Raw genomic sequence first — 17506 nt, 5'->3', positions numbered from 1 at the left:
TTTCACTGTGAAGAAGAGATCTGTAGCATCTCACTTAAATTTCCTGCACTTAACAGTAAATGTGGAATTTTAAATAAATTTTTAAAATACCGCTGAGATAAAAAAAAAAACACCGTGTCTCAGTCTCAACGCAATTTAATTCTGCAGTATAACATTATGTATCAAATTTAATTCATAAATTCGTGGTTTTTTGGGAAAATCATTGCAATTGTAATGCCTTCGCTTTTGGTAGGGGAAGGTGAGACAATTTCAGACATGTGTGCTTTTATAAAACACAAAATTATTATGGGCAATGTGTCCATTGAAATGTATCATCAAATAGGGTAAGGGCTCATAATTTTGACCAGTTTCTTATTTTGGACACTTTGAGGATAAAATTGGACACTAAAAATAAATTGATTAAAATGATGGATTTTTATTCCAATATTTGATGAATAATGAATTCTATCTAAATATTTGTTCTTTTTGGAAGATTTTAACACTAAAAACGTTAAATTTTGAATATGATTTGAGTTAAAATAGCTTTGTTGAAAATTCAGTGTGAGCAATTGCTTACGAGAAATATGACAGAACTTCGTGTTTACTTCAGTATTATTTAGCCGTGGTGAAGTACTAACAATCTTTCTTCGCTTTTTTTAGTGATATTATTGAATATTCATTGAATATTGTGTTGATTCACGTTAGTAGTGATTTGTACATTTGACCTGAAGTGAGATTTGCCTTGTGAATATTAGATTTTTCGTGTGAAAAATGGGAAATTTTTTAAGACATTTACCAATGAGGTGATACACCTTATTTTGAACAGATGTTTTTCTCACGAAATTTCGTGAAGTTTTATCTTTTGTGATGACTAGGTTGGACAAATGCCTGGAGAAACAAAGGAGCATCATCTCTACTAAAGAGATGTAGTGAGAAAAGCCTTGAAAGGCTCCCGGAAAGACCAAGGAATGAGCGATAATGTTTAATACACGGGGTCTCGGGATTAAGCATCTGACGGAAATATGCATGTTTTCCTACCATTGGGAGCTAATTTGCAAAATCAATTTTGAAACACACTTAAATATATGCATTTTTTGACATAATTAATTTGGAAAGTCTGGAAAGTATTTCTTATGAACAATTAGCGCCGAAAATTGGCGCAGAAAAATTGATACCAGAGAAGTTTTTGCATATTTTACGGTATTTCTGTGACTTATTCACAGGAAATCTTCTGCGGACATGTTAAAGTGTCTGTATATATAATGCCATTTTGCGATGTATTATTGATCCCTCAAATATTCAGAAAGAATCTTATAAATGCATCAAGAATATGGGAAACTATAGAGCAGTAGTAAACACAGGGTAGTTGTCAACACTACAATTTTTTTTATTAGATATTATACTTCAGAAAATGAGAACTACACTCTGTCCCGGCATTATGCACTTCGGGATTATGCACCTCACGGAATTATGCCGTGATAGTGGACTAGGAATGTATAGAAACCTAAAAGATCAGGGAACTTTTTAACGTAGTGAAATTCAGTGCCAATTTTACAGTTTAGTCAGAAAAAATCCTGAATATGAAGCATGAAAAAATGTGCGAAGGCTGCCTACATTCCCCTATGCACTTCGAGTTGATGCACCTCACGGAATTATGCACAATACAATTATGCAAGTTTGCCTACCATCGGGAGTCAATTTATTAAATCATTTTTGAAATACGCCTGAATGTATACTATTTTGTGACACGGGAAATTTGAAAACACTGTGCTTCTTTATCAGAATAAAACTTTGATTTACTTTTATTAAGAAAAATTCTTTAAATATTCTAACAATTTATTGAAGAACTCTGGCCAAAATGTATTTTTTTGTTAATGCATTTCTATTAAAGAGTTGAAACTTTTTGTTTTGACTAATTTTACTCCACGCGAAATTCGTTCAACGGCCGATTTATTCAAAAGAAAGCCCCTGCGGGTATGCAAATGTTCCAATGCATAATGTCATTTCGCGCGTTTTTTTCGGTCCCGGAAATGTACATTTAGTCGGCAGTAGAACGAATTTCACGCGGGGTAAAAGTAGTCAGAATGCAATAACAAACAGTACTTTTTGGCCAGAGTTCTTCAATAAATTGATAAAATATTCAAAAATTTTACCTTAATAAAAGAAATTAAAGTTTAATTTTGAAAACTAAGCATAGTGTTTTCCAATTTCCCGCGTCAGGAAAACGGTATACATTAAGGCGTATTTCAAAAAATTTTGATTTCACAAAATGACTCCTTATGGTAGGCAAACTTGCATAAATTGTATGTGCATAATTCCGTCAGATCCATAATCCCGAAGTAAGTATATAATGCCGGGACTGTGAGTGTAATGGCCTGTACACAGTAAAGAAATTTATGTCCATATTGAAGAAAATTCCATACGCTTGTGCAGGAAAAACTCTTCCATATGGACATAAATTTCTCTAGTGTGTAGAGGACATAAATGGTATAGGGGAAAGCGCGCTACCTTCGGACGACTCATACTTCGGACAATTCATTTTTTTTCTCTATCTTCCTTATGGATTTCACCCATAGCTTTTTTCTGAAAATTTGAGGCATTGTAATATCTATTAAAATATAATATAATCTTATAATGGATCAAATTCATTTAGATCACATTGAAAAAAATTATTGTGCGAAGCATAAATAGTCCGAAGGTAGCGCGCCTTCCCCTATACTTATCGGTAACTCCGTTCCTAGTGATTTGCCTAGGTCTGCAGGTAGTAATCAATTTTTTAGACTATTGTAAATCTTTCTTTTCTGGTTTCCTTATTATTTTTCTCTTTTATTTTCTTCTCTTTATCATAATAATTGAAAGTGGGATGAACCTGATTTTTATAATTAAATAAATATTAGTGTTACTATTACTAAATCTAGTTACACTCCTTTGGTTATTGGCCATTTCAAAATCCACTAAACTTATTCCATTAATTAATAAATTTTTATATTTTCGAAAGTCATGCCTCTATAATCTGCCCCACCTTCCTCTACGAAAGTCCTGGTTCTGTTTATCATCTTTTTGTAAAACCGTTTAAAAATAAAATCTGAAATTTATTCCTGACACTGCCCAACCTTCCCCTAAAGATATTTTTTTTTTAAATTTTAATATAATAAATTTTTAAAATTTCTTTATGCTTTGTGCACAGTGAGAATATTTTGTCAAAATTGAGCATTTTGACGCGAATTACCTTTTTCAATTTCTCGCGATGTGTACAATACAAAGGCACATCCTTAACCTGAGAATTATCGATAAATTATCTCAATGAATTGTTTCTTTAAACCTGTCCTTTGATGCTGAAAAGCCTTTAATAAAGTGAATGTGTTTGCAAGTTTATAAAATGTATAATATTTTTGTATTAACTGCTAACCTGACTCACCCTTTAACGTGAGAACCAACGATTAATTAACTTTATCAATTGATTCCTCATGTTGAAACTGTTTTATGGATGGTGCTCGATACAATCTCAAAAATTTCTCAATTACATTTTCATCTTCTTTCACCAGCCAGCAATAGTTTGTATGGCTTTTTGCAATGAGAATAATGTGATTGTTATCTCTTGCTTTTATTGTAATGATTTTTTCGTGTTTGTTTTAAATGTAACTTCCGGTGAATTCGCTGGTATGGAGCAAATGCAAAATTTTTTCTTTCAACTAAAGTTCAAATTCATCCTGTATTCGGTCCACTTCTTTTTAATTAAGATTTTTGCTTAAGAACATGTTGCCGCGAGGAGAACACGACTTGCTTATATTGGAAAGAATATACAAAACCCAGAGAAATTGTAAGAGGAAAAAAAATTTCTCAAGTTTAAGAATATCACTTGGTGAATTGAATGGCTTTTTGCTCTCTATCGAAGAGAGGTTGAATTCTTAATTTTATTTTTTTTTTTTTGTGTTTTTGTTGTTTATCTGGTCTTTTAGTTCGGTACATCACATGAAGTTGGAAAAACTTTGCCCGAAGGTGTTAACAGTAGACAATAAAATACGACATGTATAATATTATCATATAGAAAGTCGTTATGGGTTTAACATCTCTATCAAAGATATTCTCGATATTTTAAATCTCTATTATTATTTTAAATTGATATATTATTATTTTGTAAATCATAATAAAATCCCCATTGAGTCCATGACATTCACCTCCGAGAAATGTGCGACTTTTTCTTTCTCTCTTCTTCTTCCACCATTTAGTTATTCACTAGCTTAATTGATATTCAAATTGCTATAAGGATACATTTAGATAAGTGATCAATCAAATTGCAAAAGAGAATCCAACACTTGAGCATTGTAAATTGGAATGTGTTCGGTGTGTGTGCAAAGAAATGGCATTTTAGTTTTGATTGTGTCGTTCTTATGCCTAAGAAAATTTAAGTTAGCAAACAGCACGAGATCGTGCCATTTCCACAAAACCAATAACTTTTTCACTGCAGACAGACCTACTCCAGATTGTGGATTATGCTTCATAAATTTCCAATTGAGGACTAAGCTTCATATATGCATATACATATTGGAATCAGGAGAAAGGGAGATTAAGAGATCGCAAGAAGTCGATATCGAGAGTTTGAAACATATACCAGAACGCCCACGATACTCTTCTAAACATATACAGGGCTCTCTCTAAAGTCTTCAAGAAACATAAATAGAATATTAATGAGATCCATTGGCGACTATGGCACCAATCGACAGTATGTTGGAATTTCAAATGCTTGGCAAATTAAATTGGTCAGCCCGACAAAAATTCCACCGCTCAACAATTTCACCCATACGATGTATGCTGTATGGTATTGTCGTAGACAGAATATATTGTTAGTAATTATTTATTATTAAACTAGAATCGGGAGTCATTAGTCAGATTCATTTCTTTATAAATTGATCCTAATGTGTGCTTGAATAAATTATTGCATCAAGTGTGATGGAGAATTAGAGGCGAAGGTATTTGCCAAAAGGCTGATCATTTCCAAAAAGAATACATTTAGCAATATTCTCAGTTTTTATCCAGTCGAATCTTCTAGAAAAAAAAAGATACTGGAAAGGGTTTAAAAAGTCTTTTAGAATTCTATTAATCCTTAGGGCCTTGACAGACCTGAGGATTAGCCGAGAGACGGCTTAGCATAATTATATTAGAAATAATGGTCAAACTACATTTCCGTAATTTTCCACTAAGTCGTCTCTCGGCTTAAGTCGTAAGTGTTTCTAGGGCATTAGCGCATTACTTATAAAGGTATTTAACTTTAGCCGTATTAAAAGTAATACCAAGCGCAATTTAAGCGTAAATGTCTTACTTAAAAAAAAATAAAACAATAACCAAGGGGCATTTAATATTAAAATATCTTGTTTACCAAAATTATTCAATATAATAACAAAACGCAATTTTGATACACTTGAAGAATAGGGCAAAGTGCCCATGCTTCGTACGATCTCAAGCTTCGTAATAACTAAATTTTTCCTATGTTTCCTATGTTTTTCCAATGTCCAAGGTTCTCTCCTTGGTCCACTCCTATTGTCACTCTTATTGTCACTCTTCATTAACCCATTAAGGACGAGTGGGACACCAGGGTCTCAAAAGTAAAAAGAATTTTTTTGACTATAGAGAGTTATTTCGTCCTCTAGATAGTCCGAAAAAAATAGTTTTCATTTTTGAGACACCGTCCCATTCATCCTTAAAGGGTTAATGATCTCCCGTTAGTTCTCCTCGAATGTTCTTATCATCTTTATGCTGATGATATGCAAATGTACTGTGCAAGGGATCCATGTGACATTCAGTGTGCTTTCATTTGTCTGAATAACAATTTACTGAGAGTTAAGAACTTAACGGGTTAGGGGAGACTGGGGCAAAAAGTCACAAAACGGATATTTTAATTTTTTACAAGCTACTCGAGCGCTTCAAAAATTTCTAATGAGCGCAGTTTTGTAGGAAATTTACCGCTCTACAACTTTGTGAAAGTAATTTTCCTCTATTATGTAGGAAAATACGTTTATCGAGCCAATTTCTAAAAGGTAATTTTGTGACTATTCTCAAAAATGCTGGGGCAAAAAGCACCAGACATTGGGTATTATCATATTTTGATTCGCTTCATTACAGGCTTCCGTAAATTTGAAAAAATACCTAGAAGACATATTTTCATAGAAAATTTATTCATCTACACCTTTGTAAAACACCGTGTGCTCTACGAGAAAAGCGAGAAAACAAGAAAAGCGCTTTTCAAGCTATTTTATAAAATAACACACAAAAGACAGCAAATCGTTTGACCAATGCAAACAACAAGCGGAGAGACATGATAATGACGTTTCTTTTCGCCGTGAGACATCAGAAATTGCTTTGCTTTTTTGATGCTTTTTGCTCTATACCTTTTGTTACTTTTTACCCCAAGTGGCCATTTTTAATAAAAGAATTTCTGGAGAAAAGAACTTTTGTGAAATTCTAAAATAGATAGCGGATTCGTATTCAAAAAATTCAAATTATTAAGAAAATATTCACCAGTGTATCAATTTTGGAAAATAAGTAGGTAATAATTGTTATCTTCTGCAAGGAAAATATTTCAAAAATAGGGCTAAAAATTTCGATATTTTTTATTTTCTAAATTCTTTGTTCAAACTCTAAGAAACTGTGATGTGCGAAACCCTTAATCCAAAAAGTATGTATTAAGCAATAATTGATTTGGCAAAAATTGTATTGACGGAGACGAATAAAGTTCAGTTACCATTTGGCATTCCCATCGGAAACAAGTGTTTTAATTACAAACCACCACAAAACTTACGACACTGAAGAAGGTCTATGGAGGCTATCTATAGGAAAAAAAATTTGAACCACTATCTTTTTTACCTTGGAAGATATTAAATTTTGAATTTTTCGATTTGTGACTTTTTGCCCCAGTCTCCCCTAATCTTTGTGGATGAAACTAGCGCAAAGGATCTAACCAAAGTCCGGTAATTGCCAGTGAAAAGATGTCCGAAAATCCGGTGGACATCGGGACCGAAAGCTCTGGGCGAGACATAAAATAAAAGTATTTCAGAATTATAAAAAAACTGCTGGAAAATCTCCACACTCTCATTAGAAACGCCTGTCTAACGTTTGATTCTATGACGAAAGGTGAATTTTCCATTTTGAAAAAGTGAATGAAAACAAATACAGTAGAGATCCTCAAACTAGGAACAATTATTGAATTCAAAATATTCGTGTTATATGTGAATGAAATTAGTTTTCATTGGTGCTTCTTGAATATCGTACATTAAAATAAATGATAAATAAAAGCGTCATATGGAAGCTTGTGGGAAAATAAGGAAGCTAGAGCTTCTTCCGAAACAATAATTCCTGGAATCAGTGACAATGACTTTCAATCTTGCAAATTATGACATTGTGAACTGGGAAAACCAAAGAAAAAATCTAGTTCTGTGACTCTTTTTTCGAAAATATTAGTAAAATTTTAGCATTGTGGATTTGAGAATTACTGTAGATGAAGGTGACTTTCCATCTCTGCTTTTCGTAAGTTTTTCTTTAATTCTAGCACTAAAGGATAGTCTAAAGAGCATACTTAAGAGCTGGAATTAAAGAAAAGCTTACGAAAAGCAGATGTGCAAAGTCCAAGCCCTTATTTCAAGCCAACTTATAAATTGATCTTGGACTCAGCTCACAGTGCTCTAAGGAAAAATGAAGGGGAGACTGGGGCAAAACTTGTCAAAACGCATATTTAATTCTTTCTCGAGCTCTAAGAAAACTTAAACGTTTTATAATGAGTATATTCTTATAGGAAATTTACTGCTCTACAACATTGCAGAAGACTATTTTCCTCTATCTCGAAAGAAATGTGATTTTCGAATCATTTTCTAAAAATCGATTTTGTGGAGATTCTCAAAATTACTGGAGTAAATTTTGTCAGTCTTCAGATAATTTGTGATGTTTTACTCTTGCAAAGGTTAAAAATATCAAATAGACATATTTTTATAGGAAATTTATTCCTCTACAACATTGTTGAAAATAATTTTTCTCTATCTTAACGAGATATGTGCTTAAATTGAGCTAATCAGTATTGATATTTTCTGTAAGACAAATATTCCAAAAATAGGGTTCAAAATTTTCTTATTTTTTATTTTACATAATCCTTCCTCAAATCCCTTGAAACTTTGTAAGTTTAAGAAGGTTCATGAAGGCTATCTATAATAAAAATTTCAAGCTTCAGTCTCTTTCATTTTAGAAAATAGTGAATATTGAAATTTTAGTTTTGATAAATTTTGCCCCAGTCTCCCCTATTTAAACGGAAATCTAGTGTATTTATCCCTCGAACTTCTCACTTTTAAAACATTTCGTGTAAGGTTCGCGAGTGCAAAAAAATCCCATATGAATTTAAGAGGAAGTATGATAAGGTGGCTTCAACTCTGCAGGCCACTTGCCAGAGATTGGCAAAGTCACCCGCCTTTACAGTACCTTCCAAGTAGACATGGAAATTTCAAGAAATTTCACGTTTTTCCGCCTATTGTAGATGGCGACTACCGTGAAATTTCTGAAATTTTACCATCTCTACTTCCAAGTGTACACGTTTGAAGAATTCAACTGTAAATACAGTTTTCTTCCATAAATAGCGCTGGAAACTGTTTTCCATTTTGAGTTTTTAAAACTGTTCTCAATTTTTGGAATTACCGTAGACGCTGCTGGTGATTTTGACCCCCTCCTGTTCGTAAGCTTTTCTTACTTCTAGAACTTAAGGATGGTCTTTACCGATCCGATCTACCATGTCTGATCAGTGAGAACTGTTCTTAAACATTGTGGGCAAAGTCACCCGCATCTACGGTAACAATATCATTCATATGAATCGTCCATTGTTGGAATATGTGTTCTCTGTTATGCCTGTAATGAATAATTTTGCCTGCCTTTCGCAGAATTGTCAGCCTCCTTGGGAAAGGGGGTGAAGGAGTGTGATAAAGGTGGGTTCCAGAAGGTGGAGAAATTGCCAGTGGAGGCAAGAGAGAGGGAGTGTTGTATTAAGAAGAGAAGGCATTTGTGGCTTAATGATTGTCGTCAATTATCTGACTAAGAAGAGTTGCATCCAACATGATTCCTCTTCCGCAATGGGTAAGAATAATATTTGTGCTGCTCCCAAGTGCCCCGCCAAATGGTGCGGTGGGGTCCATGTGATGGGGATCCCACAGAAGTGTCTGTATCTGCACAGCCTCCCGAAAAGAGAAGCTATGTGTGTGCATGCTCGGTAGCTGTGCACAAGAGACTGGACGTTTCGTTTTCCTAAATGGAGTACAGTCACGTCACTAATGGATTGGCATTGACTATGGCAAGTCTTGAAGTTGACACTGAAGAAGTCTAAAAAGCTGATCACCAAAGCCACTGTTATGTTTGTTTTGTGTATTTTCACCCCACTCTGGCCCCTCGGCAGAGTCCTCCCCAGGAATTTTCAAACTGCATAGAGACGCGCGCTCGATTGGGTTGCGAATGGGAGAGAAAATTAAATAAATTTCCATACTGCCAAAGAGGTATCGTATAGTGGTGCACACTGACACAATGCGAGAAGAAATTAACGATGGAATTGTACGGAAGAATGGAAGAATAAGTTGAAGCCTTCAGTCAAATGAGAATTAATTGAATTCCTGTTTAAAAGTTGTAATAAGCCCTCAAATCTCCTATATCATCTCTGTCTTGCCCCGCGAATGAAAATAGTCTCATATAATGTGATTGGGATCGGGTTGATTGGCACGATAAAAGCTCTTTTTTTCTAGTGCCATAGCGCAACCCCCCCTTCCATTTCTTTTATTTCCCAAGACATCACCAAGAACTCACATCTAATACAAAATTATTCATATTCAATTCACCTTTCACATTTCTCCTTTTCCTGCCACAATATTCTTCAAAAGCCCGATATATCAAGATGGGAAATATCAATTATCGTATGGTATGCAAATTCTAGACAAAGATTTTCATTCATGTGCATTTTGATTTGTGTACCAACAGCACAGAGAACTAGTTACAAAAAAAAATACAGCCTAATACACCATCAATGAAATATCAAAGAATTGTCAGGAAATATCACCTGGAAATGAGATCAAGAGATGAGATACCACAGAAGTTTATTTATAAGTGGCCCAGAATTGAACGTTTGTTCTGTACCGAGTGAGACACATGGAACAAATCAACAAATTTCCCTCGGCACTAAAAGAGAGAACGTTTAAGTTAAAAACAAACAGCTCCAGCAAACACACGACACATACCTTATAAGCACAATTGATAATAATTTGTAATGAAAAGTGATCAATTTGCTGTGTTCTAGCAGTTATTTTCAAGTAGGTACAGCACTCTGATTAATGTTCAATGTGACACGCACTAGAGAGGAATTTTCTGTGTCTTTTTTTTATTCTTTCAAAAGAAACAGCTAATATTTTCTCAACTCTTCAAATTCTTTGGGGTCATTTTTCCAATGATGAGATAATATATATAATATTTAGGTAAAAAAAAAAGATTGCGTGCATTTCTCACTGTGTTCTTGTGCACGCACTTAAACATTTTGTCCATCATTTTCTTTGTAAAATGCAAAAGTAACAGGTTATTAGGTCTTTCAATCAAATACTGATGATTAGTTAAGTGCCTAATATTTTCTTTTTTAACTCAGACAAATTGTCAGCTTTTGTCTGGATTACTTTTTTTTATTTTAAAGAATGACGGTTTTTCAATAATATTATATTTGCATTAATAATAATGGTGTTTTGAAACGGAAATAATATATCTTAAGTGCCTTAACATAATATGTTGCACACAATTGCATTTGTTTTGTATAAACTTGTTTTAGAGTCTGCATAAATACAATGTAAGAGAACAAGTCAATAAGAATTAATTTTCGCTTTTCTTGGTCAACTGTCGAGAATCAAAATACAAGAGAAAAATAATTATTTTATGCTCATGAAGAACGATGGAATACTACGACAGTAGAGGAAAGTGGGGCTGCATTGAACTGGAGCCATATTAAAATGCTATTTTTTGCATAGCTTTAATTTAATTTAGATCCTGAAATTGTTTTATTTTCTTTAAGAATATGCGAAAAAATAGCAATTTCAGCTCAATGTAGCCCCATCTCCCCCTAACTAAATAAAATTTTAGCCTGTTCCTGAATATTTTTGTCAAATTATAGGAAGTTGAGGAAGGCTTTCAAGCTTCGCACACACTCTGGCTTCGAACAATTCATATTTTTTCCATATTCCTTTAATATGAATATGACCTAATAGCAATATATTTTATTACCCAGTCTTACGTCGCACGTTTCCTGAAAAAAATAGATCATAGGGGAGACCGGGGTACTTTTAGCCATCAAATGAGGCTTTTTCTCGCGCATGATTTGTAAAAAAATCATAAGGTTTATCTAATATTTTTATGTTTCATAAGTAGCATTAGGATATTGGCTATATGAAACAGTGTAGTTCAAAGCTCCAAAATCCTTGAATTTTTCTAGAGAGGATAATGAAAAAAGTATGACACATTGGCTACACGTGCCCCGGCCTGGGTAGATATAGGCACTTTTGGGGTACTAATTGCCACAAGTTTTCCAGACGAAATTTTAAACTGGAGATACCAAATATTGTTTCGCTTGATACACTGAAGCCCACTGATGCTAAATATGTTACTTAAAACTAAAGAAAAGGGCTTTAGCCGACTTTTTATAACATTTTTCTGATTGCGCCAAAATTGATGCAAACGTCCTGAAAAAATCTGTTTCACTAATTGCTCATCCGATTGGCAATATTGCTTGGAATATCATCAATAGTTTTATCCCGCCACGGAAGAGTGGCTACAACTGCCCCGAGGGCTGTTTCAGTGTTTATCATCTTATATAAAAAAAGAGATAATTATTATCCAAGTGACATATATCTCTTAATTAACTTTTTTAAACCAGAAACAAAGTAGAACTATGAGATTGAAACTAAAAAATTAGAAAACCAAAAACTGGGCCAAAAACTGTAACATCAAAATTACAATTTTATATCCATTCTATAAAAATGCTTCTAAATTATAGGATAACACGATCAGACTTATAAATATTTCTGGGAATATGGGGAAAATGAATTGTTCGAAGCCGGAGTACCTGCGAAGTTTAAAAACCTTACCATAGTCCCGAGAAAGTTTTAGATGGAAGTGTCAGTAGTCGTATAGAAAATAGTTAAATTAATAATAATAAAATAAGAATAAGTATTAATAATAAATTAATTATAATTTTTTTTTCAATTTACGAAAACAGTTTCTAGAAATGGCCCCCAATTGAACTGCCTTGATTTTACCAATCACAAGTAGAGTTGTAACAATTCGAAGATATTTTTGAAAAATCAAAAAGGGGTCTTTCTTTTCTTGATAGTTCCGTAAGGTGACTGAAGTACTTCCTGTTCGAATATCTAAGTGCTCGACTGCCAGAATGTGTTAGTCTTTACTCTTTTTTGTGAAAAAAAAACAAATGAACGAAGCTTTATATGCCTATCCCATGATTAAATCCCTTCATAATCACTGAAGTCACTGAGTAACTCTTTTATCAGCTTTTTAGTGTGATTTTTCATAACTTTCCACATCTTGTGCAAAAATTTAGTTTTAAAATTCGAAACAGAGTTTGAATTCTTCGAACGTTAACAGCATTTAGTGTAAAGTTTCATTTTTCTTTTAAGTTAAGAATATAACTCCAATTGTGGTTCATTCCAATCTTCCCTTAAAATCTCTTAAAATCGCTTAAAATCTCGAAAAGAAAATTATTTTGTTGGAAAATGATTACACGCTTAATATTCAAATATTATCATAATATTGTCATGTTTACTTACATAAATGTTTTTCTTGTGTTAAAACGTTATATTGAGACACCAAAACACTAATTTTAATTTCGAAAAAAATATAATAAAATCATATAATATTATTAGTTTAATAATAAAGGAAAAGTTGACTCTATCAGAGTCTGTAGATTAAAAAAAATAGCTGTTGACTCTATTGGAGATTGACTCTATCGGGAGTTGACTCTATCGAAGTCCCACTGTAGTTTTTTCTGAAAATTCAAAACTTGATTACAATAGTAATTAAGTTACTGCAGAGCAAAAATAGTCCAACATATTTCCCTGTTAAGTCAGCTTCTTTTTGCTCTGAGTAGCTCAATTAGCATATGTATCAGAATTAACCAGCAGATTTTTGAAATTGCTATTTGACATATTTAACGTGTTTATTTAACAAGGCCTATATACTAACAGAGCCTTTATACTATTACAACAAGGAGGAAACAAATTAGAAAGTTAAATTTACCAATGTAATTTAACATAACAAAAACTTCTTTACTGCGCGACATTTGCGTTATTGTACGAGCTTCAGACTTAAGGTTTAGCGATATGGCTTTACTACTAAATCCTTATCAGATTCTTAACAGATTTTTTTTTGGAAAATTTGGATTTATATTTGGATTGTTAGGGAGAAATGATATATATTCCTGAAAACTAGTAAAATTGATTGCTACTTAGGATTTTATGATCTTTGAGAATTGGACTAAACCTCTGGTCTGAAGACCGCTTTAGAGAATGTTGTCATGCGTTTTTTTTCGTTTTTTATGAACATGAACATTTTCCAGAGCTTTAAGCTAAGGTTCTTATACCCTAGACAGACTTACGGCTTAAGCCTAGAGACGGCTTAGTAGGAAACTTATGAAAATAGATTGTAATCATTATTTTGATTATAATTACGTTAAGTGGTCTCTCGGCTTAAGCCGTAGGTAAGCACTCGCCAATAGGCAAGTTAAACAATTTTTTCTGAGATTCGTTCATAGGGTCAGCAAAAATGAAAATCAATCGAAACGTTTCTAAAGAATAAAGCAAGCATAATTCTGTCTTATAATTTATGTGCGATTACTTTTTACGGTCGGTTAGTTAATTGGGATCCAATTAAATTTCAGACAAATATGTTATTAATGTTCTGCCTGGAAATCGATTCAGGTTTCTCGTAGAGATGCAGATCAAGATATTTCTAACTAATAAGAACTTGTCCTAATCGACTGAGAAATACACCCCCAAAGCTTCGGTAAAGCAATATCATTTCAAAATCGAACAGTGGTTATCATTTAAAAAAAAATAATGTGAAAGAAAAGCCCTTCATTAAATGAACTTAGCTGCATTGTGTGATATCTCACTGAAAGTGGACGATATTTCAAGCTGTCCGAAATATTGACATGTTCCCCTGCATTTTTCTTGCAAAGAGTAAATATTTTGTGACAGTGAGCTCATGTTTCTAATATCGTCCACTTCTTTTGCTTTTCACAATTTTACAAACATTCTTGATGTTTCATTGTACAAAGTTTGTATACAATGCTAAACAAATAATAAAGCAATGCGCTTACGAACAGGAGGCTCTAGAAGAAAAATCTTAGAAGAGCTTTTTAAGGGCAAGGGACCTCAAGAATCTTGCTGTGCTGTATTTCACACAAAGTGGACGAAGTTACAAACAAGGTGTCCAATAAATATTACCCTAAGGAATCTATATATTTTTATTCCTTTCTAATCAAAAAGAAATATTAAAAAATAAATAAATAAAGATAACAAAGCACAATATCCTGAAAAGGAAGTAATAAAAAGATTTTATTTGTATTAAATATGTGACTCTTTAAAATCAGGACATTGATGCTTATATGCAAAGCTATTGTAAATATTGGCCCGTTCCCCTATGATTTTTTTAAAGCTTAAAAATCATAACTAAAGTTTTTTCTATGACTTTTTTTCTCTAAAGGTCTTGGAATTACTATTTCGAAACTCCAAAATATTATAAAAATTGGTCAAAAATTATATTTTTAATAAGTATTTTTAATACATATATAATATTTAATATATAATATGTAGGTTATTAATAAGTATTTTTAATATTTAATCTTAATTAAACATTTTCTTACAAATCTTGCCTTGTAATAAATTAGAGAAACTAAGCCACATGGCTAAACCTTAGGTCTTTCGATGATCTTACACTTCATGATCGGATCGTCCGTCCAAGCGTTAACAGAACAAAAATTTCTTATGCAAAGCATTTGAACTTTTCGCTCAATAGATTACCAAACCTCCTGATTAGAAGCTTGACCTTTCGAATTTGGGCAGCAGAAGCCAAAGAGACTGTACTCAAATGTTTCATACACTGTTTTCCCTTGATGGAGTTTGTGTGAATTGTTAATCACAGAATGTTGTTCATAGTCTCAATGTGATTGACCTCACATGTGCGCGGGAATTCCCGTACAGAATCCCAGCCACTGAGTTCCCCTGCCCATGAGTGACCAATTCTTTTTCTCTTTTGCAGCACACTCTGACGGGGCACTGCGGGAAGGTGATGGCCGCCAAGTTCCTCAGTGAGCACACGAGGGTGGTCACGGGCAGTCACGATCGCACTCTCAAAGTGTGGGATCTGCGAAATCGTGCCTGCGTAGAAACTAAATTTGCGGGCAGCAGCTGCAATGACCTTGTGACCACAGATGGATCCGGCTCGTGCATCATCAGTGGGCACTTCGACAAGAAGATCCGCTTCTGGGATACACGCACCGACTCCTCCTCCAATGACATCGTCCTCTCGGGACGCGTGGCATCTCTGGATCTCTCACGTGACTGTCGGTACTTGCTCAGTTGCGTGCGAGATGACACAATTAAACTCCTCGATCTTCGCATGAGCCATGTGGTGAAGTCCTTCAGTCACGATGGCTTCAAGGTCGGCTGTGACTGGTCGAGGGTGTCTCTTAGCTCAGACGGCACTTACATCGCCGCTGGCTCTGCCGATGGCGCCGTGTATGTTTGGAATGTCGCCGGCCGCCTCGAGACTATCCTCAAGGATCACTCGTAAGTACCTGTCCTTGATTTTCAACTAACTCTTTTTTGTGAGTACTTTCTTTGCTTGCTATTAATTCTTTTTTTTTTGTTGGTAGACAGTTGATAGTCTTCTTTTTTGGGGACTGTGTTGTATTGCAATATTTAACAAATTTGTGCAGCAAAATTTAACAATTTGTAATTGTTGATTGCATGACTTCAAGTAGATTTGTGCAATTTAAAAAAAGTAAGATTTTTGTTTTGAAAATAGTGGTAGGAGAGGGTAGGGCAGTTTCTAGATGGGGTATTTACTGTAGATGTAAATAGTAGACTGATACATCGGTGGATTTGCTAATCTCTTATTTTGATCGCAGCCTATAATTTCTGCTCTACAAAGCCCTTTAAAAAATTATACGGCAAATAGTTCTAGATTTGGATTTATTAAAGATCTAGAATACTTTCCAGTTCAACTTTTCAAATCTTATGTATCATCAACCATTTTCTTCCCTATAATGATCTTGAAGAATTCTCAAAGTACGGCATAGAACCACAATTTTCTGAATTAACGCTTGTCTAAATATAAAGTACGCGAAGAGGCCCTTATATTTAAAAATGGCGTACTTTTAAATAGCTCGAGTAGTTCTTCAAGCGAAAATGTTATAGAACAACACATTTTCTGGCAAATGCTTGTACGATACTCTAAATTTAATTAGCTGAAATTCTTTTCAATATCAGCTTTTGTGGTTCCCCTTCGACCCGAGTTAAAAGGGGTCAAAAATTGAATTTTCAAAGGTCCATATCTCATTCTAATTGTCAGAATTTGAATTTGAATTTCGATCAAGGCTCGAAGCCTAGGCCTCAGCTTTTGGAGGAATTTTCGATCTAATGGATTGTAGCAGATAGTGAAAGGAAAAATAGACCTTTCTTGATTTTTTCTCTTTAATTCTTCACGAAGTTTCGAGGATGGATATCCTCTTCATCAAGTTTCAAATGTGGAGGGAAAATCACGTACATGTGGGAAAATCTGCTGCTGCACTGCACTTGGACTTTTTTACGATTCTTCAACATCCAATGGACTAACACAAGATGACTTTCCTACTTTATAATTGATTTTTTTCCTGCACATTCGAAACCTGATGAAGAGGACATGCATCCACGAAACTTCGTGAAGAATTAAAGAGATAAAAATCAAGAAAGGTCTATTTTTTCCGTTCATTATCTGCTACAAGACCTCTGCGTCACAAAGCCAACACTTTGCCATATAACTAACGAGACCCTTTGGAAAGCTCTCGTGGAATCACTTTTGATACCCCAACTTCATGCGATTTAATCAAAGATCCGATTAATCGAAAAATTTCGATGTCGAATATTTCGAAAACTAGACGATGCTTTTTCTTTAAGTATGTTGTAGCTGAGGTTGAAACCTTTCCAGCGGTGGGCCGCACTTCTGACCCGAGCTATAAACGAAAATGTCTTGACCGAACTGTATTTTCGGTGTTTATAAAAAGATTTAGATGAAATTTTAGCATATATTGTATCTGAGATCGAGATCTTTCTAATGATGTGTCCTTTCCGTCCCTACTTCAACCCACTGTGCCAGGACCCTTACTATATTCAATTGGACCGGACTCTATCTCTAATATTTATTGACCGAAGTTAATGAACTTTATTTTCTTTTATTGGCCTTCTACACTTAGACTATTTAAAAT

The 17506-nt window shown here is 34.0% G+C and overlaps 1 protein-coding gene across 5 annotated transcripts in view; it reads left to right on the top strand.

The window, feature by feature from the left end:
* LOC129809959 (autophagy-related protein 16-1) overlaps positions 1-17506 on the top strand; it is a 315540-nt gene that overhangs the window by 291356 nt on the left and 6678 nt on the right. For all 5 annotated transcript variants that reach the window (XM_055860136.1, XM_055860139.1, XM_055860137.1 and 2 more), the window contains exon 5: positions 15301-15830. In XM_055860136.1, coding sequence (XP_055716111.1) covers positions 15301-15830 — 530 coding nt within the window. The remainder of the gene's footprint in view (positions 1-15300; positions 15831-17506) is intronic.

Source organism: Phlebotomus papatasi, chromosome 1 (genome assembly GCF_024763615.1).
Source record: "Phlebotomus papatasi isolate M1 chromosome 1, Ppap_2.1, whole genome shotgun sequence".
NCBI classification, from domain to species: domain Eukaryota; kingdom Metazoa; phylum Arthropoda; class Insecta; order Diptera; family Psychodidae; genus Phlebotomus; species Phlebotomus papatasi.
Note: the sequence above shows the minus strand (reverse complement) of the source record. Positions and strands in the feature narration are given on the sequence as shown.